Here is a 27,469-nt window from a genome sequence, read left to right as displayed (position 1 = left end):
CAGATCATTTTAGACCACCACTGTCTTTGACCATGATGCAGATACTGTGAGAAAGAGACACATATGCTGTTGTCCCAGCTAATGATTCTTCTCTGCTTTTAATCTCATACAAGCCGTCAAAGAAGTGTCTGCTATTCGTGCTAAAGTCGTATGGTGCTGCATTCCAAATGTTTCAAAATGCTTTATACCCTGTGAATTACATTTGAAGTCTGATTACTGTTGTGATGTAGGAAACATGACAGTCAGTTGATGCAGAGCAAGGTCCCACAAACAGCAATAAGTTAAATAACCAGAATTTTTTTTCCGGTGATGTTGATTATATATTGGCTTGGGCACTGTGGATAACTCCTTAGCCGTTCTTAAAATAGTGCTATGGTATCTTTTATGATGCCTGAAGGGGCTGAGAGGGTCTCATCTGAAAGATGGATGATGTACTGCTTCTCTTGAATTAAAATATAAACCATACAACTATGTTTCACATTTATCTTTTATTTTCAAATTGTGAAAGTAGAGAAAATATTTCTGATATCCTTTCCTTCAATATGTATTGCTTTAAACAATTTAATAGATTGAACTGAACTTTATTAGCTTGGACAGTTCACATGCACCAGTAAAATCTCTGTCTGGTGTGATTTCTGTGGTGTACAGTCTGATTTTTACAGAATGTTCATTGGGTTGTAATAGTACTTTTCTATTAATTAGGTGAGTGAGCAGACAGAATTCTCAACTATTGTTCAAACTCTAGTGTTGAAGTGTACCCTTTATTATGTTTTGCAGAGTTTGCAGTCTCTAATAAATGAGTGCATCAGTCATGTGATAGGAAAGCCTCATAGCCCTGTGACAGGTTTGTGTTCAGAGTATTGTATAATTAAAACAGCTGATAACAATTATGTTCTGTGTGCTTTCAGACTGGCATTTTTAGTTCAAAGCAAAATACTGTGGATGCTAGAAATCTGGAATATAAACTGTAAATGCTGAAAATACTCAGCAGATCATGCAGCATCTGTGGAGAGAGAAACAAAGTTTCAGATCGATGGCTTGTCATCAAAACATCTGTTAACTTTATTTTTCTCTCCACAGATGCTACCTTGACTGCTGAGTATTTCCAACATTTTCTAATTTTATTAGCATTTTTCGTAAATATTATTGAATATTGTCATCCTATGCCAACAATGCCCATTTCCAACTCTCCACTCCAAGTCTTCCTTTAAACAATTGTTGATATGTTGGCAAACTGTCTGGCACATTTGTAGTTTGGGTTAGAATATATTGCAAACCCAGAACCGTCCTGCCAGAGGTCTCATGACATTGCTCCTGATCCCACCCCCTCCTTAGCTGGGTAACTGCACAAACTCAACTGAACTGTATGCAAGCCCAATGTATTGCTTGTTGTTGTGTTGCAATAATGGGTGTTGGCAGTAAGATGGTGCTGATAATATAACTTGCCATTTTTCCTCCTCCTTGTGTGTCAGTAAAGTTACTTTTTGTTTAAATATACCACTACTGTTTGGAATTGGCAGTTCCGGTAGTCTATCTGAAAAGATGCCAAGCCATTCAGAGCCTTTTTTTAAAAAAAAATTATCCCAAAGAATTTCTGTATCTGTGATATTGGTTAATTATTTTTATTAATTGTGCTGGAAAACTTTACCATGCTTATTTATATTAAAAATTATAAAATAACATTTGAAAAGTAATATTGAAACAATCCAGTTGATGGTTTTAAACACCATGTGTTTGTTTTTTTTGTGATAATCATTAAATAAGCTAGTACAAAACAGTTTGAAGTGGGACATATGTTGTAACTAGGTTAAATTTAGAAAAAATTGTAAAGATTATAGAATCATGTAATCGTGCAAGTATTCGTCAAATTCCATTTTGAAAGTTACTAATGAATTTGTTTTTGCCACCCTTTTAGGCAGTGCACTCCAGAACATTGCTTGCTGCTTAATTTATAGGCTATTAATTTACATTCGTTTTGTATTTTTGTACTGTCTATAGTATGCAACATTTGAAAGAACTCACTCCATTTGTTGCCATGGTGCTTGGTACTCAAGCTTGTCGCATTAATGCTTTTAGAATAAATACTGTTGTGAATTTGTTTTGAAGCTTTTTCATGTTTCCTGAACATTGTCATTAATGATATCACAAATGTAACTCCAATAAACATGTGACCTTGCATTAATTTCAATATGTACCTTCCAGGAGTTAATCGAAATAGCCCTCGCCCTATCAAAGTACCTCGATGCCATAGTGACCCACCAAATCCACATCTCATCATTCCTACATCTGAGGGATTCAGGTATAGTACTCCGTTTGGTTCTCTCCACTTTGGCACAACTTGAAAACAGGGCTGGAAATTTTATTGAGTTAATGTTTCTTATTTACTGTTAAGCCATTCTTTGAATACAATGGCAGAACAAAAAAAATGTATTTCTTCTTACGAAAATCTATTTGCCAGTTCAAGTTAATAAAGTTTCGAAGAGTTCTTAAGTAAATTCTGATTCCAGTGTTCTTGGTTGTATTGGCCTATGGGGAGTGGACTCCTACCGGAGATTCTGAAAATGCCTGTAGACTGTATTTGGATATTGTCTAAACTCAAAATAAACCAAATAAAATTATCATAGCAGTTTCCTCTACTCTGTGACCAATCTTCATCCCCTTGCAGTCTCCCTAATAAGTCGCCACCTTCCTGCAGTCTACTTGACCAATAGTCATCGTCCTGCAGTGCCTCTGACCAGTAACTACTATCTTGAAGATTCTCTGACCAAAAACCATTCTTCTGCAGTCTTTCTGACCAATCATTACTTGCTTGCATGCTCTGTGATGAATAGACATCCTGTTGCTTTCTCTCTGACCAATAGTTATTTTCTGTGACTCCAGTAGTCATACTCTTACAATCTCTGTGACCAGTAGTTATGCTGTTTAGTAAGCAGTAATTTAATTTATTTCATGAAGCTTTTGATTTTTTCCATTAACGGGAAGTGGGCTTCGCTAGCAAGGCCAGCATATGTAGCCCATTCCTAATTGCCCTTGAGAAGGTGATGGTGAGTCACCTTGATCTACTGCAGTCCATGCAGTAAAGTTACCCCCATGGTGCCTTTAGATATTGTTCCAGGATATTGACCCAGCAGTGATGAAGGAACAGCGATCTATTTCCAAATCAGTATGTTATGTGACTTGGAGGGGAAATTGGAGGTGCTCCTGCTACCCTTGTCCTCTTGTTCTTCTAGGTGGTAGAAGTCATGGTTTTAGACAGTCTTGTCAAAGAAGCTTTGGCAAATTTCTACAGTGCATTTTGTAGATGATACCCACTTGCATACATGCTGCGCTGGTGGTGGAAGGAGTGAACGTTTGAGGTGGTAATTTGGGTGCCAATTAAATAGTTGCTTTGTCTTAGATGTTGTTGCAGTTCCTAAATGTTATTGGAGCTGTACTTGTCCAGGCAAATGGGGAGCATTCCATCACATTCCTGACTTGTGCTATCTAACTGCTGACCTCTTGTAGTCACCATGTTGATGTGGCTGGTCCAATTAAGTTTCTGGTCAATAATGACTCCAGGATATTTATGGTGGGGTTTTGACGATGGTGATGCCAATTAATGTCAAGAGGGTGGTGTTTTCTCTTGTTGGTGATGGTCATTATCTGGCACTGATTATCAGCCCAAGCCTGAATGCTGTCCAGGTCTTGCTGCCTGTGCTGAATATTTCATTACCTGAGAAGTTACGAACGGAGGTGAACACTGCAATCATCAGTGAGCAGTTCTCACTTCTGACCTTGTGGAGGAAAGGTCAATGATGAAGGGACTGAAGATGGTTGGACCTAGGACACAGCCCTGAGAAACCCCTGCATGAATGTCCTGGGCCTGGGATGATTGGTCTCCAACAAGCACAATCACCATTTGTAGTTCTCGGCATAACCCTGGCCAGTGGAGAATTTTCCCTAATGTCCATTGGCTTCGGTTTTACTGGGACTCCTTGATGCAGCACTTGATCAAATGCTGACTTGATGTCAAGGGTGGCCACTCTAACCTCAGCTTTGGAATTCGACTCTTTTGTCCATGTTTGAATTAAGGCTATAATGAGATCTGGGGTCAAGTGATCTTGGAGGAATCCAAATTAAGCATCAATGAGCAGATAATTGGTTTATAAGTACTAATCAGTAGCACTGTCAGCAACCCTCTTGGCTGATTGAGAATAAACTGATGGGGTGGTAATTGACCAGAACAGATTGGATTTGTGGTTTTTGTGGGCAGGACTTAAATGGGCAATTTCCAACTTTGTCAGGTACATGCCAGTGTTGTAGCTGTACTGGAATAGCTTGACGGGAAGCATGGCTCGTTCTGGACACGTCTTCAGAACCACATCCAGGATGTTGTCTGTATTCAATGTACTCTGCTCTTTCTTGATATCAAGTAAAGTAAATTGAATTGACTGAAGACTAGCTTCTGTGATGCTGGGGATCTCAGGAGGATGCCAAGATGGATCATCCACTCAACACTCCTGGCTGAAGATGGTTGCAAACGTTTCAGCTTTAACTTTTGCGCTCATGTGCTCAGCTTCAACATGATAAAGGATGGGGATTTTCTTGGAGCTGCCACCTCCTGTTAGTTGGCGCACTGATCTCTACCTTGCGGAGGCTGAGCGTCAACTCGCAGACACTTCCTCCTACCTCTCCCTGGACCATGACCCCACCACTGAACATCAAGCCATTGTTTCCAGGACTGTCACTGACCTCATCTCCTCTGGAGATCTTCCTCCCACAGCTTCCAACCTGATAGTCACCCAACCTCGGACAGCCCGCTTCTACCTCCTACCCAAAATCCACAAACAGAACTGTCCCGGCAGACCGATCGTGTCAGCCTGTTCCTGCCCCACGGAACTCATTTCTCGTTATCTTGACTCCCTTCTCTCTCCCCTTGTCCAGTCCCTTCCCACCTACATCCGTGATTCCTCTGACACCTTACATCAACAATTTCTAGTTCCCTGGCCCCAATCGCTTCCTCTTCACCATGGACGTCCAATCCCTCTACACCTCCATCCCCCACCAGGATGGTCTGAGGGCTCTTTGCTTCTTCCTTGAACAGAGGCCCGAACAATCCCCATCCACCACTACTCTCCTCCGTCTGGCTGAACTTGTTCTCACACTGAACAATTTCTCCTTTAACTCCTCTCGCTTCCTCCAAATAAAAAGTGTGGCTATGGGCACCTGCATGGGCCCCAGCTACGCCTGTCTCTTTATGGGGTATGTGGAACATTCCTTGTTCCAGTCCTACCCCGGCCCCCTCCCACAACTCTTTCTCCGGTACATCAATGATTACTTCAGTGCGGCTTCATGCTCTCCTTGGGACCTGGAAAAATTTATTAATTTTGCTTCCAATCTCCACCCCTCCATCATTTTCACATGGTCCACCTCTGACACTTCCCTTCCCTTCCTTGACCTCTCTGTCTCAATTTCTGATGATAGACTGTCCACCAATATCCATTACAAGCCTACCGACTCCCACAGCTACCTCGACTACAGCTCCTCACACCCCGCTTCCTGTAAGGACTCCATCCCATTCTCTCAGTTCCTTCGCCTCTGTCGCATCTGTTCTGATGATTCTACCTTCAAAAACAGTTCTTCTGACATGTCCTCCTCCTTCCTTAACCGAGGTTTTCCACCCAGCTTGGTTGACAGGGCCCTCAACCGTGTCCGGCCCATCTCCCGCGCATCCGCCCTCACGCCTTCTCCTCCCTCCCAGAAACATGACAGGGTCCCCCTTGTCCTCACTTATCACCCCACCAGCCTCCGCATTCAAAGGATCATCCTCCGCCATTTCCGCCAACTCCAGCATGATGCCACCACCAAACACATCTTCTCTTCACCCCCCCCTTGGCGGCATTCCGTAGGGATTGTTCCCTCCGGGACACCCTGGTCCACTCCTCCATCACCCCCTACTCCTCAACCCCCACCTATGGCACCTCTCCATGCCCACGCAAAAGATGCAACACCTGCCCCTTTACTTCCTCTCTCCTCACCGTCCAAGGGCCCAAACACTCCTTTCAAGTGAAGCAGCATTTCACTTGCATTTCCCCTAACTTAGTCTACTGCATTCGTTGCTCCCAATGCAGTCTCCTCTACATTGAAGAGACCAAACGTAAACTGTGCGACCGCTTTGCAGAATACCTGCGGTCTGTCCGCAAGAAAGACCCAAACCTCCCTGTCGCTTGCCATTTTAACACTCCACCCTGCTCTCTTGCCCACATGTCTGTCCTTGGCTTGCTGCATTGTTCCAGTGAAGCCCAGCGCAAACTGGAGGAACAGCACCTCATCTTCCGATTAGGCACTTTACAGCCTTCCGGACTGAATATTGAATTCAACAACTTTAGACCTTGAACTCCCTCCTCCATCCCCACCCCCCTTTCCGTTTCTTCCCCTTCCCTTTTGTTTTTTCCAATAATTTATATATATTTTTCTTTTCCCACCTATTTCCATTATTTTTAAATCTATACCTTTAATGCCCTGTTAGTCTTTCCACCCCACCCCCACTAGAGCTGTACCTTGAATGTCCTGCCATCCATTCTTAATTAGTACATTCGTTTAGATAATATCACCACCTTCAACACCTCTTTGTTCCTTTGTCTGTGACATCTTTTGACTATCTGCTCCTATCACCGCTTGCTTGTCCCTACAACCACTGCCCCCCCAACTTCTCTCTCCCCCCACCCCCCCCCACCTTAAACCAGCTTATATTTCACCCCTCTCCCAATATTACTCAGTCCTGTTGAAGGGCCATGAGGACTCGAAACGTCAACTCTTTTCTTCTCCGCCGATGCTGCCAGACCTGCTGAGTTTTTCCAGGTAATTCTGTTTTTGTTTTGGATTTCCAGCATCTGCAGTTTTTTGTTTTTACCTCCTGTTAGTTGTTTAATTGTCCACCACCATTCATGACTGGATGTGGCAGGACTGCGGAGCTTTGATCTGATTCATTGGTTGGGTATTGCTTAACTCTATCTCTAGCATGTTGTTTCCATTGTTTAGCATGCATGTAATACTGACTTGTCACCTCATCAGGTTGGCTCGTCATTTGGGCAAATTTGCTGATTTCAATGATTCAAAATTTTCAACAAAGATACATTCCTTTAAAAAAACAAAAACTCAGCAAGAAAGATCCATCCCTAGCTTAAAAAGGAAGTTATGGATAATAAATTAAAAGAAGATTATTTCGTGACAAAGAATAGTAGCAAGCCTGAAGATTGGGAGTGTTTTAGAAACCAGCAAAGTGGATAAAAGAGAAAAAATAGAATACGAGAGTAAATTAGCCAGGAATATAAAAACAAATCGTAAGAGCTTTTACAAGTATATAAAAAAAAGAGGCAAGTAGCTACAGGAAACATTGGTTCCTCAGAAGGAATTACAATGGGGGATGAAGAAATGGCAGATGCTGAACAAATATTTGATGTCTGTTTTCACAGTAGAAGACACAAATTCATACCAGATATAACGGGTAACCAAGGGGCTAGTAACAGTGAGGAACCCAAGTTAACTAATATCAGCAGAGAAATAGTATTAGAGAAAAGCAGACAAATGCCCAGGACCTGAGGCCTACATCCTAGGGTTCTGAACCAGGTAGCTGCGAAGATAGTGGATGCGCTATCTATGATTTTCCAAAATTCCCTAGATTCTAGAACCATCCAGCAGATTGGAAGTTAGCAAATATAACACAGCTAATTATGAAAGTAGAGAGAGAGATAAAGGGAACTACAGGTCAGTTAGCCTGACATCAGTCATAGGGAAAATGCTGGAACCTATTTATTAAGGATGTCTTAACAATGCACTTAGAAAATCATAATGTGCTCAGACAGAGTCAACATGGTTTTAGGAAAGGAAAATCATATTTAACTAATGTATTAGAGTTTTTGAGGATGTAACTAGTCTGGTAGATGAAGGGGAACCAGTAGATGTAGTATACTTGGATTTCCGAAAGGCATTCACAAAGATAACACACAAAAGGTTAATACGCAAGATAATAGCTCATGGAGTTGAGCACAGTATGTTAGCTTTGATAGAGGACTGGGTAACAGACAGGAAGCAGAAAGTAAGAATAAACAGGGCATTTCAAGTTGGCGATCTGTAACTAGTGGAGTGTCACAATGACCAGCGCTGAGACCAAGAGTAATGTATGCAAGTTTGCTAATGATACAAAGCTAGGTGAGAATGTAACCTATGGCACCCTTTCATCTCATAAGACAATGGTTTGTGCTGTGATGGTCAGCTCTGTGTTAAACATCGCCTAGTGTGGCACTGGAACCCCCACCTGGCATGGCAGTGTCTGCTACATTTTCCTGCAGCGGAAGACTGAGAAGGTGCAATGTTTGCTGGCCTCTGTCTTCTCTGGGCCCTCTCTACCAGCTGAGCATTTTGTTACTACTTGACAATTCCAATATCCTTCCAAGCAATCAGCCTCCAAAGGTCATGGCCATCAGTGACTGTCTCCCAGTTGTCAGTATCGGTATCCACCATCATCATATCTCATTTGCCGGTGTCCTTGTAGCAGAATTATGGGCACCCAGGAGATCGTGACCCAGAGAAGGTGAAAACTGTTCGGTCTTTACCCCTGCTGAGCGTGTGTTGTCTAGGTATCACTACAGTAGAGGAGTGCACTGAGAACGCAGACTTGATAGCCTTGCAGTTTGGTGTTCTCAGTCAGGCTGCTGTTGTTCCACACACTCTTGCTCAGTTTGGACATAACAGCTGCAGCTTTTCTGATGCGTGTGTTGATTTCAGCATCCAAGTGTCAAATTGCTGATGATTGTTGAGCCTAGAGATGCGAAGCAATCAGCAACCTCCAGCATCACATGTCAATGCTGATAGATGGCAATGAGGCAACATCCTGGGCCATGACATTGTCTTCCTGATGTTAATGGTCAAACCAAACTCTTCATAGGCATAAGAGAATCTGTCCATAGCTGCTGAAACTGTTCCTTGGTATGGAATGCTAGTGTGACATCGGCAATGTGTAGCAACTCTCTAAGGCGCAACTTAGTTTTGGATCTCAGGCAAACAAGACAGAAGAGCTTTCTGTCAGTTCTGGTATGTAGGTAGACAACCTCTGTAGATGATCTGAAGACATAAGACAACAATAAAGAGAAGAATATGCCAAAGGTTGTCAATGCTAGAACACAATCCTGTTTGACTCCACTGTGGATCGCAAAGGGTTCCAATGTTGCCCTGTCATAGCTGACCTTACCCATCATGATGTCATGCAAAGAGGAGATCACATTGAGCAACTTCAGTGGCAGCCAATTTTCTCCAGTTTAAATAGACCGCCTCTGCTCACGTGGTCAGACGCCTTAGTGAGATCGATGAAAGCGGTATATAGTGATCTCTTCAGCTCCTGGATTGAGAAGATCATGTCAATTGTAGATCTTCCAGTTCTGAAACCACCTTGGGATTTAGGGTGGATGTGTTCAGCCAGGATCTGCAGTCTGGCAAGGGCAACCCGGGCAAATATGTTACCCACAATGCGCAGCAGGGACGTGCCGTGATGGTTGTTGCAATCACTGTGGTCTCCCTTGTTTTTGTACAAGGCCACAGTCTTTGCATCATGCATATCCTGGGACGCTGCCCCCTTCCTCCAGCAGAGACAGAGAGTGTGCAGAGCTACAGGAGTGTCAGCTTCCGGTCCTTGATGAATTCAGGCAGTATAGCATCAGCAACTAGAGTATTGCTCATGGCAAGCGAGTCAAAAGCTTTGCTAAGCTCTTCTACTGTGGGTTTGATATCCAGCTCTGCCATGACAAGCTGGCTGACTATGGTGTCTAGAGTTTCCTTGGTGACAGTGCTCTCCCTAGGGTATAACTCAAGGTAGTGTCCCATCCATCTCTCTAACTGTTTATTGCAGTCACTGACCTCCCCTGCTTTGCTTTCAGTGAGCCGCTTTCTTTGCTTGTTGCCTTTGTGATCGCATCATACATGCCCCTGGCATTCCCTGTGTCGAAGGATATCTGGGTACTCTGACAAAGTTGTAACCATTAATCATTGGTGCACCACCTAGCAATCCATTGGACTTCGAGTACCTCTCAGGGCATTTAGCGCCTTCTCGCTCAGATCTGCCTTGTAATTAATGATAGTGGATTGCTTAAGTTCAAAGACTGGTTGCATTACCGTGATGTTGTCCTCAGACCAGTCAGCATTTTTCCCCTCTCATTTCCCATAAGTTGAGGCTGCCGTATGATAGATGGTGTCTCGAAGTATGTTTTGTTTCACCTCTGCACCCTGTTGGAATGCTGGAGGGCGCCTGCTGGAGAGTGCCTGTTCAGTTGAATCAAGGAACTGGTAGTTTTTATCTGGGTAGGCACTATGCCTGACATTGATGTAAGGGCAACATTTCTGCTTTGAATGAAAAAACTTCAAGGATTGCATCCTAACCCTGGTGCACATCAAGAAGTGACCTATATCACAGTCAGAACTATGGTAGCTGCATGTGTTGAGAGTACTGTTCAGAGAGGCATGTCTGGTGATGATCTAATCCAGCTGGTGCCAATGCCCTGATCTTAGATGTCATCAGGACACCTTGTGGCATAGTTTGTTCTATGTTAGTTACACAAAGCTCATGGTCGCACTAAAGTTCAAATAGTCTCTGTCTGTTCTCATTTGCCATATTCCGAGACAGCAGGGTCATGGTCCTTCCTATTTATCTCAACTAGGGAATTTCAATGGGTATAAGTAGAGCATTTATTGAAATAATAAGAACATTAACACAAGGAGGACTAGAGATCTTAATTAAAATTTAATCAGTAAAATAATTAAACACTATGAAGTTGGCAGGGCAGGTGATGTCTGTCTGCAGAATGTGGAGGTTTGTGGATGCCTGTATGATCCAATGCAGTAACGTTTGCTGCAAGTCTCTGCAGTTGCAGGAACTTTGACTCAGAGTCATTGAGCTGGAGGCTGAGCTGCAGACACTGCAACACATCAGGGAGGGAGAAAGTTACCTGCACACTTTGTTCCAGGAGGCGGTCACACTTCTTAGGGTAGGGTCATCTGATTTGGTCCATGGTCAGGAACAGGAAAGTGTGATAGTGAGTGAGGCAGGTAACGGGATTGAGATGGTAGAAGTTGAGAAGCCCCAGGTTTTGCAATTGTCCAACAGGTCTGAGGTTCTTGCAGCTTGTATGGATGAAAGTGGGGGCTACAGGGTGGATGAGCAAACTGACCATGGCACTGTGGTGCAGGAAGCTATTCAAGCAGGGGCAGTCAACAGGAATGCAGTGGTAGTAGGGGGACAATATATTGGGGGGGGATGCACACAGTTCTCTGCAGCCGAGAAGGAGAGTCCAGAACGCTGTGTTGCCTGCCCGTTGCCAAGGTTTGGGGCATCTGCTCTGGGATGGAGAGGAACTTGCAGTGGGAGAGTGAGGATCCAGTTGTCGTGGTCCACAAGTTACCAACGACATAGGTAAGACTAGGAAGGAGGTTCTGCTGAGGGAGTATGAGCAGCTAGGGGCTAAATTAAAAAGCAGAACCTTAAATGTAATAATCCCTGGATTATTACCTGAGCCATGAGAAGACTGGAGTAAAGTGACTTAAATACATGGCTCACAGATTGGTGTGGGAGAAATGGCTTTTGATTCATGGAGTACTAGCACCAATACTAGGGGAAGTGGGAGCTGTACCTTTGGGATGGTCTTTGCCTGAACCATGCTGGGGCCAGTGTTCTGGCAAGTCATATAACTAGGGCGGTAGAGAGGGCTTTAAACTAAATAATGGGGGGAGGGGGTGGGGGGGGTGAGGGATCAGGCGAGAGAAGATGTGATAAATTATAGAGAGGACAAAAGGCAAGAGAGCAAGGTAGCAATAAGGGAATTGATAATCTGAGTGTGGCAGGAAGGGACAGAACATACAAACTTGAGTGCACCAGCAGATGAGACTTGAGGTTGCAAAAATGATTTTAAGAAACAGAACTAAAGGTACTCTATCTGAATGCACACAGCATTCGCAACAAAATAGATGAATCAATAGCACAAATGGAAGCAAATGGGTATGATCTAATTGCCATTACGTAGATATGGCTGCAGGGTGACCAAGGCTAGGAACTGAATGTTTAAGGGTATTCGATATTTAGGAAGGATAGGCAGAAAGGAAAAGGAGGTGGGGTAGCACTATTAATAAAGGATGAGACCAGTACATTAGTGAGAGAGGATCTTTGATCAGAGGATCAAAATGTCAAATCAGTTTATGTGAAGCTAAGAAACAGCAAGGTGGCAGCGAACATTGGTAGGAGTTACTTATAGGCTAACAGCAGTGGTGGTAATGTACGGCACGGTATAAATCAGGAAATTAGAGGTGCATGTAACAAGGGTGATACAGTAATCATGGGGCACCTCATTCTACTTATAGACTGGGTAAACCTAACTAACACTAATGCTGTGGAGACAAATTCCTGGAAAGTATACGAGATGGTTTTTGAGAACAATGAGTTGAGGAACCAATTAGAGAACAGGCTACTTAATATCTAGTACTTTGCAATGAGAAAGGTATAATTCGTAATCTTGTTGTAAAGGAACCTCCAGGAAAGAGTGACCATAATTTACTTTCAAACTTAATATAAAGTGCTATTAATGCGTTGCAATCTGAAACCAGGATCTGAAATCTAAACAGAGGAAACTATGAGGGGCAAATTGGCTGTGGTACATTGGGAAACTACATTAAAAGGTATGATGGTAAACAGGTAATGGCTGACATTTAAAGAATTAATACGTGATTTACAACAAATAAACATCCCTTTGAGACACAAAAACCCAGTAGGAAAGGTGATCCAACCATGGCTAACAGGGAAGTTGAAGATTGTATTAGATCAAAGGAAGGGGCTTATAAAGTTGCCAAAAAAAATAGTAAGCCTTAGGATTGGGAGCATTTCAGAATTCAGCAAAGGAGCACCAAGAAGCTGATAAAGAGAAAATAGAATACCGTAAACTAGCAAGAAAAATAATAACGGACTGTAAAAGCTTCAATAAGTATGTAAAAAGGAAAAGATAATGTAGCTAGTGAGAATGAGGAACTGAAAGAAATTAGTGTTAGTAAAAAAAAAAGTTCTGGAGGAATTAATCCCTACTGAAAGTTGGTCAATCCCCTGAGCCTGATGATTCTCTTCCCAGAGTGTTGAAAGAGGTGGCTGCAGAGATAATGGATGTGTTGGTGGGCATCTTCCAAAACTCGATAGATTCTGGAACGGTTCCTGCAGATTAGAAGGTATCAAATGTAACACCACTATTGAAGAAAGGAGGGAGCGAGAAAACAGGGAGCTACAGATCTGTTAGCCTGACATCAGTAGTGGAGAAGATGCTAGAATCTATTATAAAGGATGTGATAACTAGGCAGATTCAACATGGATTATGAAAGGGAACTCAAGTTTGACAAACCTGTTAGGGTTTTTTGAGGATGTAACTAGCAGAATAGATAAAGGGGAACCAACGGATGTAGTGTATTTCAGATGGCTTTAAATAAGGCCTCACACAGGAAGTTTGTAAGCAAAATTAGAGCACATAGGATTGAGGATTAGTTAATGGACAGAAAACAGAGTAGGAGTAAATGGGTCATTCTCAGGTTGGCAGGCTGTAACCAGTGAGGCACTGCATGGATCACTGCTTGAATTCACAATTTACATCATTGATTTGGATGTGGGGACCAAATGTAATACTTTCAAGTTTGCTGATGGTACAAAACTACATGGGAATGAGAGTTATGAGGAGGTTGCAAAGAGGCTTCAAGGGGATTTAGACAGGCCAGGTGAGTGGGGAACATAGCAAGTGGAATATAATGTGGAAAAATGTGAAATTATCCACTGTGGTAGGAAAAACAGAAATGCAAAGTATTTCTTAAATGGTGAAAGATTGGGAAGTGTTGGTGTTCAAAGGGATCTTGGTGTTCTTGTTCATCAGTCACTGAAAGTTAACATGCAGGTGCAGCAAGCAATTAGGAAGGCAAATTGTATATTGGCCTTTATTGCAGGTGGATTTGAGTACAGGAGTAAGGAAATCTTGCTGCAATTGTATAGAGCTTTGGTGAGACTGCACCTGGAGTATTGTGTACAGTTTGGTCTGCTTTACTGAGGCAGGATATGCTTGACGTAGAGGGAGTGCAACAAAGGTTCACCAGACTTATCCCTGGGATGGCAGGATTGTCCTATAAGGAGAGATAACAAAATATAAACTCAGTCTCTTCAGAGTTTAGAAGAATGAGAGGTGATCTTATTGAAGCATACAAAATTCTTACAGGGCTCAACAGGATAGATACAGGAAGGATGTTTCCCCTGGCTGGGGGGGTGTCTCGAACCAGGGGACACAGCCTTGGAATAAGTGACAACCTGTAGCACATGTTCTCTATGCCAGTCAAGTCAGGCTTATCACTTGTAACTGCTATCTCCCATGTTGGGTTAATGCTCTGCAGCGAAAGTATAGCCTCGTCTACAGGGCACAACCCTGGGCAAAATTTATGGAAACCCTGAGCTGCCCAAACACCAGGGTCTTCTCTCAACCTCCCAGTCGAGTCCAAGAGAATGCAAAGCACTAGCTTTGGTTGGTTGGCACTAGCCTGGTTACAGGGGTTGCCTGAAAGATGACATATTTTGGTATCAGCCCGCCTTTGGGCTCCACTGTAGATTTTTTTGCTCCCTTAGCCTTCAACACTCCCGAGGTATCCACCAGGCAGTGGAGTTGTTCACTCGTAGCTGGGAGTTTGGTTCGAGTGCCAGGGCATGCATGCCCACATGCCAGTTGGCCTGCACACTGCAAGTCTGGGGACCAAACCTTCTCCGACTTCCTCTGAAGCTTTAGCCTGGGGTCGTGAGAAACCCAGTTGCCTTGAGGTGGCATAGCTGAGGACCTGCCAATGAAGAGGCTGTATACTGACAGGAAGAAACTTACACATTTGGCTCTCTTCACATTGCTGCCAACCAGTGGTGTAGGCTGAAAATGAGAAGCATTTTAGTACACAAAAGTGGAAAGCATGCTAACTCACTTTACCCACACACTAGCCACATCACATCAACATTTGAAGAGGACACAGAGAAGGTACGAAGAGATATAGGCAGGTTAAAGTGATTTGGGCAACAAGGTGGCAGATAAGTTATAATGTGAGTATGAGGCTATTCGCTTTGGTAGTAGAAGTAGAAAAGCAGGATGTTTTTTAAAACATGAAACTTTTAAATGTTGCTCAGAGATGGGATTATTCACAAAGAAACCCAAAGTTAGCATGCAGATACAGCAAGCCATTAGGAAGGCAAATACCATGTCGGCCTTTCATGTAAGAGGATTGGCATACAAGGATAAGGAAGTCTTCCTACAATTGTATAGGGCTTTGGTGCATAGTTTTAGTCTCCATATCTAAGGAAGGTTATATTCGCCTTGGAAGCGGTACAGAAAAGATTGATTGGATTGGTTCGTAGTATGAGAGGGTTGACCAGTGATGAGAGGCTGAGTAAATTGGGCCTATACACTCTGGAGTTTGGAAGAATGAAAACTGATTTCATTGAAACATATAAAATTCTGAAGGGGCTCCACAGAATAGACATTGAGAGGTTGTTTCAGAAAGCGATTAAGGCGGCAAATGATGTGTTGGCCTATATTACAAGAGGATTTGAGTATAGGAATAAAGATGTCTTAGTGCAATTGTATAGAGCTTTGGTGAGACTGCACCTGGAGTGTTGTGTGCAGTTTTGATGATCTTACCAAAGGAAAGATATACTTGCCATAGAGGGAGTGCAACAAAGGTTCACCAAACTAATTCCTGGGATGGAGGAATTGTCCTATGAGGAACGATTAAATAGACTGGTCTTTGTTCTCTGGAGTTTAGAAGAATGAGAAGTGATCTCATTCAAACATACAAAATTCTTACACGGCTCGACAGGGTAGATGCAGGAAGGATGTATCCACTGGATGCAATATCTAGAACCAGGGGACACAGTCTCAGAATAAGGGGCAGGCCATTTAGAACTGAGATGAGGAGGAATTTCTTCACTTAGAGCATGCTCTGCCATAAAGGACTGTAGAGGCTCAGACAAGACAGCATGGTCAAGACAGAGGTCAGTAGATTTCTACATCTTAAAAACATCAAGGGATACGGGGACCTTGCAGCAAAATGGTGTTGAAGTAGAAGATCAGCCATGAACTCATTGAATGGCAGAGTGGCAGAGCAGCCTTGAAGGGCTAAACGACCTACTCCTGTTCCTATTTCTTATGTTCTTATGGCTTCCTTGGCTCGGGAATCTAGAACATGAGGACAGTCTCAGAATAAGGGCTTGATCGTTTAGGACTAGTATGAATAGAAAATTTCTTCACTTAGAGGATTGTGAACCTTTGGAGTTATCTATCCCAGTAGCTTGTGAATGCTACATCATTGAATATATTCAAGGCTGAGATCAATAGGTTTTTGGACTCTCAGGGAATCAAGGGACCTGGCACGCGGCATGGAAATAGAGTTGAGCCAGAAGATTGGCCATGTTCATATTAAATGGTAGAGCAGGCCTAATGGGCCATGTGGTCTACACCTCCTACTTATGTTTTTAGATTTTTATGAACGAGGGCTGGTTGCCTGGCTTGGTAGTAATGGTAGAGTGAGGAATACATTAGGCCATGAGATTACAGATTGAAATAGAATAGAATCCTGCTGCTGTTGACCCATAGTGGCCACTTCCTTCCCACTGTATACCATTGTGCTGCCATCTCGAACAGGTCTGCCCTGCTAGTGGAACAGAACATACCCAGGCCTGGTGATGGTGTAGTCTGTGATGTTGGCTGAAAGGTGCGATTTTTTGAGTATGACTATCAGACTGTTGCTTGACTAGTTTATGGGATAACCCTCCCAATTTTGGCACAAGTCCTCAGATGTTGATGAGAAGGATTTTGCAGCGCTGGTTTCATTCTTAGTACTGTTTTTTAAAGCAGATTTGATAAACTTAGTAGCTTGGTATGCTATTTCAGGCAGCAGTCAAAAGTCAATCACGCTGCATTGGGTCTAGAGTCATATGCCAACCAAGACAAGTAAGGAGGACCAATTTCCTTCCGTAAAGCAATTAATGAACCAAATGGGTTTTTATGACAATTGGGTAGTCATTACCGATACTAGCTTTTTAAGTTGCAGCTTTATTTAATTAATTAATTGAATTAAAATTCCCCAGCTGCCGTGGTGGGATTTGAACTCATGTCTCCGGATTTTAGTCCAGACCCCTGGATTACTAGTCCAGTAACATAACCACTATGCTACCGTACCCTTTTTGTCTGTGATTCTTTGGCTTTGCTATCTGCTCTCAGCACTTATAATGGTAAGTGTCACTTGTACTGCATGTTGTTAGTATGTGCATGAGATCATTGTTACATGACTCTGTAGAATAGAAACCAAATTCTAAACTTTATTCTAAATCACGAACTAACCAGTTCATTTTGCTGCATTTGATAACCAACTGGTAGATGTTTGTTGCCAATAGTATATTAACTTCTGGTTTCTAATGGTGGTCTGTAATGATGGTCAGAATGTTACCGTAAAAGTTCCACCTTACCCAAGTTAAGGATATTTCCGCTTTGTTCACCAGTTAATATTTCTGTGTAACTTAGTTACTTTTCAGTTCCTGACGAAACCAGTTGATAACTTGGGGAAAAAGAAACACTTAATCCTTAGCCCCCTCTGTAGGATTATAGCATTCTTCAACTACACTTTATTAGAATCTTTTCCTGTTTGCTCTGCAAAAACCTAGCAACCTGTAGCAGAACTGAGAAATAAAAACATACTTTACACTAGCTAAAAGCATTATTTGACATTAGCAATAGTGGTGAAACTCTATTTGTAATGTTGCAGAACAACTTTAAGGCAATTATAGTTATTTTTATGATTGTGGTATGTTCAGTGCACAAATTAGAACACATGGTCAGTTTGCCAATCTTTGTTCAATTAATTCTGAGCTTTCTTTTAGCATCAAACCACAAATGTGAACTCTGTAGAAATAAAACTACATGCAATCAGCTTTTATTTTTCTTTGTATGAATTGTCAGCTATATTTGTATGTTCTTGAATTGTTTTCTACTCTGTTTATCACAGCCCAAGGAGTCTTGGCTCTGAAGTACGGAATCAATGCGTCGCTGCTATTCGCTCAGCCCCTATAGTTGGTGGTGACCTCAATCACACCAAGCCTGCAGGCACTGCTAATGAACTAAGGTAGTTTCATTGACAGCATGAATAGATGCCGTTTGTGGTACTATATATCCTCCTTTTTCATATATCAGTTGAAAGAAATGTTTAATCCTAATGTTCCTGCGATTAAAGGGGCATTTGGAGTAAAATATAGTTGAATCAATTAAGTTGCTTAATTCAAATTTTCTGATACCTCAATTTCCTATTAGCACTAGAATCCCATGTTGCAGATAAAGCAGCCTCATGCTAATTGTTAATTACATTGCTTAACTCAAATTATTAAATAGTTCCATTTTCTTTCAGCCGAGTGATTGGATTTTGAGTAAGCATGAGTAAGCATAACATAAGAATTACTATTTCTTAATATTAGAAGTAGGCTATTCGGTCCTTTAAACCTCATAACTGATTTTCTATCTCAAATCCGCCTTCTTACACTATCCTCATAATCCTTGGTTACCTCAATGTCACAATATATCACTCTCTGTCTTGAGTAGGCGATGCCCTTTTATATCACCTTGTGTCAGATGCTTGAAAGCATAGGATTAAGGAGGAAATATACTGGGAGAACCTATTATTTTAAACAGGAAGAAACTAATAGTGTTTGTTTTTTTTTATTCTTTAATGGGATGTGAGCATTGCTAGCAAGGTCAGCGTTTGTTGTCCCTAATTGCCCTTGAGAATGTGGTGGTGAGCTGCCTTCATGAACAGCTACAGTCCAGTGCTGTTAGGAAGGGAGTTCCAGGATGCTGACCCAGCAGCAGTGAAGGAATGGCAATATAGTTCCAAGTCAGGATAGTGAGTGTCTACTCACTAGGAAGGGAACTTTCAGGTGGTGGTGTTACTGTCTGCTGCCATTGTCCTTCCATGTGGTAGAGGTTACGGGTTTGGAAGGTGCTGTCGAAGGTGCCTTGATGAGTTGCTGCATTGCATTTTGTATATAGTACACACTGCTGCCACTGTGTACCAGCACTGCAGTAGGCACAGAGTGTTTTTGCATTTAAACAGCAGTGAATTTCCCAATACACATGGAGGAAATGCATAATAGATAGTAAATGGAAACACAACTAAACACGGTTTCCCATATTGAAATTTTTTATGTTGGTCTTTGTTTTAATTGTGTTGTTAAGAGTACAGATCACTGGGTGACCCTTCATAAAAATGGAAAGTTGTTACACTCAATGTAACTGTATTGAAACAAGAATACTGCATTGATGAGCCAGATTTTCACCAGAAGCTGTATTGGTCAGTTATTCAGAATAATTTGTGTCGCAAACTGAGTCCTTGTAAGCCCCTTTCAGTCACTTATCAATAACACCTGAAAGTGTGGCTGTCTTTGGGTTGTTTGCTATCAATGGTTGAGCAACTGGAAGTTCACTTCATGGGCCTGCTATCTTGGATTAGCATGCCTGCAGAGGCTGATAATGTACCCCATCTTGCTGTAACATTGCAGCAGGCAGCAGAGACCCCTTTACCTGCCATTTGGTGTCCCATTTGATTAAAGGAGTAGAATTACTATGGTTAGTGACAAGAAATCTGAAATGATTCTCTCCTGCTGTGCTCCTTGAAGTGCACAGGAAAGTGGTTTGTTTATATTTTAAAGGTATTCATATTATTCAGTGCCAAGTGCATTACCAGTAAATGTTTGAACTGTGTTGAAGTGCAGAAACTACTGTAATCTTGTTTCTTTCGAAATAGGGGTTCGAGCGTCCCTGAAAATGACCGCTTAGCATCCATAGCAGCTGAGCTACAGTTCAAGTCACTGAGCCGACACTCTAGTCCCACTGAAGATCGCGAGGGTAAGGAAGTGACTATTGAATATAGTGCAGTTAAGGTGTGGTGTTTTATAACACAGCCATTCTGAACCCTGCCCTAGCCCTGATCCATGAGATCCACCACCTCCTCTTGCCAACCTATTCACACCAAACTGCTGACCACCCAACTTCCATTCCTGGCCCCCATGAGAGCAGATATTGTTGACAGTTTCCTCTCCAAACATATTATCCCTCTCTCCTTCAAATCTGATGCCATCAGCTCCTCTAATAAACAAGCCTGGACCCTGTCCACCTCCCTGCAACTCCCCCCCCCCCCCCCCCCCCCCACAAAACCTCCCGCCCCCACCTCCCGCCTTGCAAATTACCACCTCCATTTCCAGTCTCCCATTCATTTCCTTGAAATGTACTGTCACCTCCCAAATCACATTCATCTTTTCCTGCAGCCTCCATGTTTGAACCCCTCCAGCCAAGTCTCTGCCCCACTACACACTACAGCACTGCAACAGATCTTAAAATGACATCCTACGTGACTGTGCCCGAAATCACAGCATCAGATTCCACATGTCGCCAGACGACAGCCATTTCTCCCTCCCCACTAACTCTCTCAATCCCTTTATTGTCTCTGAATTACAATGTTAACAGTGCTGTAAAATGTAAGTTATTAATATTCCTCTCCATTTCTTGGTGCCACATGTTAGTAATGTAATGTTAGAAGCTGAACCATCTAACTGTCCTATAACTGAACAGATTTTAGAAGTTTGGCTGAAACCACTACGATCTGTGCTATTTTTGTGCTTTGTCTTCACAGTAAAATAAACAAATTCATACCAGAAGTAGCAGATAAACAAGAGGCTAATAAGAATGAGGAACTTAATTAACATCAGCAGAAGAAAACATATTGGAGAAATTTAGGGAACAAAAAGCCAACAAGTCTCCAGCACCTGATGACCTAGACCCACGGTTCTAAAAGCAATTCAGAGATAGTGGGTGTAATGGTTATGATTTTCCAAAATTCCCCAGATTCTAGAATGATCCCAATGGATTGGTTAGCAAATGTAACACTGCTATTCAAGAAAGGAGGGAGAGAGAAAACCGGGAACTGCCCTGACATCAGTCACTGGGAAAAGGCTGAAATCTGTTATTAAGGAAGTCTTAGATAGCATAGCACGATCAGACAAAATCAACATGGTTTTAAAAAAGGAAGACTGTATTTGACAAATTAAGAAGACGTAACTAGTGGGCAGGTAATGGGGAGCCAGTACATGTAGTTTTCTTGGCTTTCCAAAAGGCATTTGATAAGGTGCCATGCAAAAGGTTAATATGCAAGATAAGGGCTCATGGGTTTGGTAGTAATATATGCGATTGGATAGAAGATTGGTTTAAGGACAAGAAGCAGAAAGTAGAGATACACAGGGCATTTTCAAGTTTGCAGGCTGTAACTAGTGGAATGCCGCAAGGTTCAATATTGGGGCATGAGCTATTTGCAAACTATATTAATAATTTAGACAAAGAAACTGAGAGCATTATTTCTAAATTTGCTGACAATACAAAGTTATGTGACAATATAAGCTGTGAGGAGGACCCAAAAAGACTGCAAAGAGGTAAGGACAGATTAAGTGAGCAGGCGGCAAGGTGGCAGATGGAGTACAATGTGGAGAAGTGTGTAGTTAATTCACTTTGATAGTACAGATATAAAAACAGAATATTTTTTAAAAGGTGTGAAACTTTTAAATGTTGAAGCTCTGAGAGACTTGGGTGCACACATACAAGGAGCACAAGGTTAGCATTCAGATACAAGCCATTAGGAAGGCAAAGACATGTTGGCCTTCATTGCAAGGGGATTGAAGTATAATAATAGGAAAGCCTTACTACAGTTATATAGGTCTGTGGTGAGACTGCACCTGGAGGAATGTGCACTGTTTTGGCCTTCATATTTGAAGAATAATAAACTTGCATTGGAGGCAGTACAGTGAAGGTTCACTCAATTGTTCCCTGGGATAGAGGAATATCCTATGATGAGAAGCCGAGTAAATTGAACCTATACTCTCCAGAAAAATGAGGTGAGCTCATTGAAACGTACAAGATTCTGAAGGAGCTTAACAGGGTAGACACTGAAAGGTTGTTTCCCCTGGCTGGAAAATCTAGAACACTGGAGCACAGTCTCAGGACAAGGGTTTGATCATTTAGGACTGAGATGAGAAGTTTCTTCATTCAGAGGATTGCTAATTTTGGAATTGTCTAACCCAGGGGATTATGGATGCTCCATTGTTGGGTATATTCAAGACTGAAATCAATAGATTTTTGATTGTTTCAGGAAATCAGTAGACATGGACAGGAAAGTGGAGTCGAGATAGAAGATCAGCCATGATTGTATTGAATGGCGGACCAGGCTCAAGGGGCAGTATGGTCTACTCCTGCTCCTATTTGTTATGTTCTTATGCTTGGTATATTCCCAACATTAATCACTTTGTAATTGTAGAATTCAATGACTGTTTTAATTCCTTCTCTTCCCCAGAACCTATATATCCTAAGGGAGATCCAAGTCTTAGTGCAAGAAGAAGCTGGGAGCTGCGATCTCTGTTGAGTCAGTCAAAAGGTAACAGCATCATTCTAAGAATATGCACTTGATGACATTTGATGGCTGTTCTGTAAAATAAGAGAGTTTTGACATTCTAATCTCTTGTAGTTTTACTTGCTGCCTTGGTTTCATTAAAAGAGCATGCCTTGAGTTTTTTAAGAGTGAAATACATGGTTATATCACATCTACTCATTTTCCTAAGATAACTAATTTGAAGTAACTTGTTAAAAAACATTATACAGAGCTCTGCTCATTCATATTTAATAATTTATATTTTGATGATCCAGGCATCCATAGAATACATAAAATTAATTCTGTGAAGCGTTATAATGGGAGAGGTGGTATGAGATGTTTTGATGCACAACTTTTTTCTGGCAGTCTTATTAATTTCAATCAGGTCTTTGAAGTTAATTTTGATAGGGGAGCAATGGTTTGTATATTGTGCATCTGTGGTGAGAGATTGGGAGTATTAATCACTCAGATCAAAGTACAGGTTAGATCTGTGCTACACTCCTTTACCCTGCACCAAAAAGTACTGTGAACACCTAATGATGAAATTGAACGATCACTGGTCTACTACCTTGTTTACTGAAATGTAGTTGCGGCTTCCATGACCCAGCCTGCAGTTCCAAGTTCCACATGCTTTATTCAGTATCTGTAGCCTTGGATTATTTACTGGTTTAAAGAGGTGTACGCATTCATGTCCTTAAGCAAGAGATATGAACCTCTGCTTGTAAGTGTGTCCTCAGGAGCCAACAGTCTACATTTAACACTGTCTGCATTAAATCATTTCTGTATTCCAGCTTTAAAATCTTCATGGAGCCTTGGCCTAACTGATTAACATGCACAAATCTCCAAGGCAAAATGGCCTTGCACATCAGCACAAAATTGTAGACCTACTGGTGTGAGAAATGAGGGGTGTGGGAGTAAAGCTCACACTGATGAGATGAGGGCAGGGTGTTTACTTAAAGTTGACCATAAGACACGTTTATTAGGATCGGGCAGAGGGAGCTTTAATTAACACCTGGCTCGCACCCTTCCTGACCTGAGACTGCTTTAATTCTCTATGTTCTTTACTCCGATATCTCACCTTGAATGTAAAATAATTACAAGAACTTGGGAACAGGAAAAAAGATGAAGGAAAGGAGAGAATGTACTATTGGCCCTGCTGTAGCTGGGCTATTCTGCATATCAGTAATAATGTTGTACTAGCCAAATATTTGAGATATGTAATGTAGTTTATATTTTTTTAAAATCTGTTCCCAGTTTTAGAAAAATATCCACCCGACTTTAAGGCCATTATTTCATGTAATTTTTTTCCATTTATGAATGAAGGAATCAGAAGTGCCTTCTCCAAATTTGCAGGTTAACTACTAGTAACACAATGCTTGATGTAGGCTCGAAGCAATGTACAAGAGATTACACTTAAGCTTTTTGAAGGAACAGTTACCACATGTAGAATGAGTTTGCATTTGCTACAGATTTGTTGTAATAGTAAATGTACTGTTCTTAATGTTATGAAGCTTTTTTGGCCATTTGTTCCCCACCCCTTGCCAAGCAGTCAACTGGGTGACCCTGCAACCCCGAGTGAAGTAGGCTCTCAACTGTAGAGAACATTGTAGCCAAGCCCTATCCTGCTGTAACCCAATGTTTGTGCTTTCCAGGAATCAGTCTGTAATAACGAGTGGAACATTCCAAGCTTTTCCTTCTCTCTTCTCTTTCCAAGACCCTAACTTCCTCAGGAGTGCTGAGACCAATTGTATCTGGCTTGTTGCAGTGACTGAAATCAGCTGATTTGGTGTAGACTCTGTCCTCGGAACTGCAAGAAAAGTCTTGCATCATTAGTTCATTTATTGACTGACTATAAAAAAAAACCTGCATCAGTAAATAGGAACTGTTGATTACTCTAATATTAATTGCATTTAGTATTCTATGGCATAGATAGGTTAATGCGTAACAAGTGTGTAAAGAATTTAAACTGAAGTTAACTTATTTCTTTAAATGTTGCATTATGATACTAACCATGATAAATAGTAATTTTTTTTGTTCAGAGATAAAACGCAATAACATAAGTCTCCTGATGCATTGCTATAGAAGCTCCACACACAGTATCAACTCGTCATTTTCTTAGTAAAAATATTGTCTTGTGAAGCAAAAGTTTCGAGGATTTTTTATATATGAAGCTTTCACTCGCCTGGAGTTTAGGTTTTTATTTTTCCCAGTGACTGTTTCTTGTAACCCAACTGATCTCACATGCCATTGTCTTGATGTTAAGTAAGCACTGGTGCTTAATGATACACAATTGCACTACAGCTTGATTCTGCACTTTGTACAAGATGATGCCACTTTCAAAAACAGTTTCTCTGACATGTCTTCCTCTTCCTTAACCGAGGGTTTCCACCCACGGTGGTTGACAGGGCCCTCAACCGTGTCCGGCACATCTCCCACACATCCGCCCTCACACCTTCCTCTCCCTCCCAGAACCATGATAGGGTCCCCCTTGTCCTCACTTATCACCCCACCAGCCTCCGCATTCAAAGGATCATCCTCCGCCAACTCCAGCATGATGCCACCACCAAACACATCTTCCCTTCACCCACCCCGGTGGCATTCCGCAGGGATCGTTCCCTCCGGGACACCCTGGTCCACTCCTCCATCACCCCTACACCTCAACCCCCTCCCACGGCACCTTCCCATGAACCACAGAAGGTGTAACACCTGCCCCTTTACTTCCCCCCTCCTCACAGTCCAAGGGCCTAAACACTCCTTTCAAGTGAAGAAGCATTTCACTTGCACTTCCCTCAATTTAGCCTACTGCATTCGCTGCTCCCAATGCGGTTTCCTCTATATTGGAGAGACCAAACGCAGACTGGGTGACCGCTTTGCGGAACACCTTCAGTCTGTCCGCATGCAAGACCCAGACTTCTCTGTCACTTGCCATTTCAACACATTACCCTGCTCTCATGCCCACATGTCCGTCCTTGGCCTGCTGCAATGTTCCAGTGAAGCTCAACGCAAACTGGAGGAACAGCACCTCATCTTCCGACTAGGCACTTTACTGCCTTCCGGACTGAACATTGAGTTCAACAACTTTAGATCATGAACTCTCTCCCCCATCCCTACCCCCTTTCCAATCCCCCTTTTTCCAATAATTTATATATATTTTTCTTTTCCCACCTATTTCCATTATTTTTAAATGTATTTCCATCCATTGTTTTATCTCAACATTTTAGCCTATTTCGATCCCTTCCACCCACCCCACCTCCACTAGGGCTATCTGTACCTTGCTCGTCCTGCTTTCTACCCTTAATGTCACCATTAGCACATATCTTAGCTAATATCACCACTGTCAACACCTCTTTGTCCTTTTGTCTATGACATCTTTTGGCAATCTCCACCTACCCTGGCCCTCTATCCAGCTCTACCTGTCCCACCCCCCCTCAAGCCAGCTTATATTTCACCTCTTTTCTATTTTTCCTTAGTTTTGATGAAGAGTCATTCGGACTCGAAACGTTAACTGTATTCCTCTCCGCAGATGCTGTCAGACCTGCTGAGTTTTTCCAGGTATTTTTGGTTTTGTTTTGGATTTCCAGCATCCGCAGTTCTTTGCTTTTATTATAGCGGTAATTTGCTTGTCTTTTTCTCTTCGTTAAACTAGGACTGTAAGCTAGTTGTACTTCTCTAGCTGAGTTCAACTAGGCATTGAATGTAGGAATGTTTTGATCCACTAGATATTGAACGTAGGAATGTTTTTATCCTTAGTGAGTCAGGTATATACTGGATAAATTTGCTGTACCATCTGGGAAGGCTAATTTTTACCTTTGTATTGAAACTTATAGCGAGCTCAGATATGTTCTTGAGTTTTTCCTGACAAGTGCACTTATACTTGGGTTAGTAGTACAAAATTTATCACGTTCCTAGCAGATTTTATTTCTATTTCTTAATTTTCTCCTCTGCTCCCTTCCTCTCATCTGGATGGTGACTAGTCAAGCAGAAGTCCGCAAGGTTTAGGGCCCTCTATTAGGTTGCCTAAGGGCTTGATCTATTGCAGATTGTTTGACTACGTGGTCACCTGTATTTGATACCAGCACAAGTTGCTGATTAGGGATCAGGAGTAGCATCTTTGACCGGTTTCCCTTCTGAAGCCAATGCAGAAAGGTCATTGGTCCCTAGCTGAGATTGATTTAACTTGGCACACACTGAAGATTAAAACAAGAACATTCCTGTTCTGGCCGGCTCATTACCAAATTATGTAGTGAATTTCTCCACTCAGCTTTTGGGAACCCCTTTGTCCAATTTCCATTCTTCAGTGATGGAGTATTCTCTTTCAGCCTTGATACCTCTATCTCCGATTTGCGTCCATCTCTGTTTTATCTTTGCTCCTTCCTTTCATAAAGCAGATAATGACAATTAGTCTGAATGAACAGCTGACGTACATCAGAGAAAGCACAATTTCTATAAAATAAATTTGAACCTGTGAAACACAGCAGCAAATTGCAAAATAATTGAATCATTCTATTTATAGAATGTCATCTAATCCACAGATACCTAATGCAGGCACTTTGTGCTGTGGGGGAAGGAGAACCAGGAAATCTCTCTAATTACTGTAGGTCGTCATTTGTTTGATATATGTTACAAATTGAACATGTGTGTTTAATTTCCTAGATATAGCTGCCAAGCAGAGTCGAATTGATGCTGTCCGAAAGTCAATTAAATCCTTTGAGGAGCAACAGAATCGGCAGATGAAGCAAAAGAATATCATTGGCCAAGTCTGTGATATTCCTAAATCTTATGATAATGTCATGCAAGTTGGATTAAGAAAAGTGACATTTAAATGGCAGAGGGGAAATAAAATAGGTAATTTCTGAATTTTGGATGTAAAAATGAGCATTCAGTTTACGCAGCTGTCGTGCAGAAGTTTGAAAATGTTCATTTAAAAATGAATCGGTATGCT

General features: G+C 42.0%; 1 protein-coding gene across 4 annotated transcripts in view; it reads left to right on the top strand.

Moving 5' to 3' along the window:
• The window catches only part of map3k4 (mitogen-activated protein kinase kinase kinase 4), a 218,171-nt gene that overhangs the window by 162,983 nt on the left and 27,719 nt on the right, over positions 1–27,469 (top strand). For 3 of the 4 annotated variants that reach the window (XM_078556730.1, XM_078556727.1, XM_078556728.1), the window contains 6 exons: positions 778–844; positions 2,203–2,299; positions 18,073–18,189; positions 19,861–19,961; positions 22,453–22,533; positions 27,181–27,372. In XM_078556730.1, coding sequence (XP_078412856.1) covers positions 778–844; positions 2,203–2,299; positions 18,073–18,189; positions 19,861–19,961; positions 22,453–22,533; positions 27,181–27,372 — 655 coding nt within the window. The remainder of the gene's footprint in view (positions 1–777; positions 845–2,202; positions 2,300–18,072; positions 18,190–19,860; positions 19,962–22,452; positions 22,534–27,180; positions 27,373–27,469) is intronic. The other variant, XM_078556729.1, reaches the window with a different exon arrangement.

Source organism: Cetorhinus maximus, chromosome 14, assembly GCF_964194155.1.
Source record: "Cetorhinus maximus chromosome 14, sCetMax3.hap1.1, whole genome shotgun sequence".
NCBI lineage: Eukaryota > Metazoa > Chordata > Chondrichthyes > Lamniformes > Cetorhinidae > Cetorhinus > Cetorhinus maximus.
Note: the sequence above shows the minus strand (reverse complement) of the source record. Positions and strands in the feature narration are given on the sequence as shown.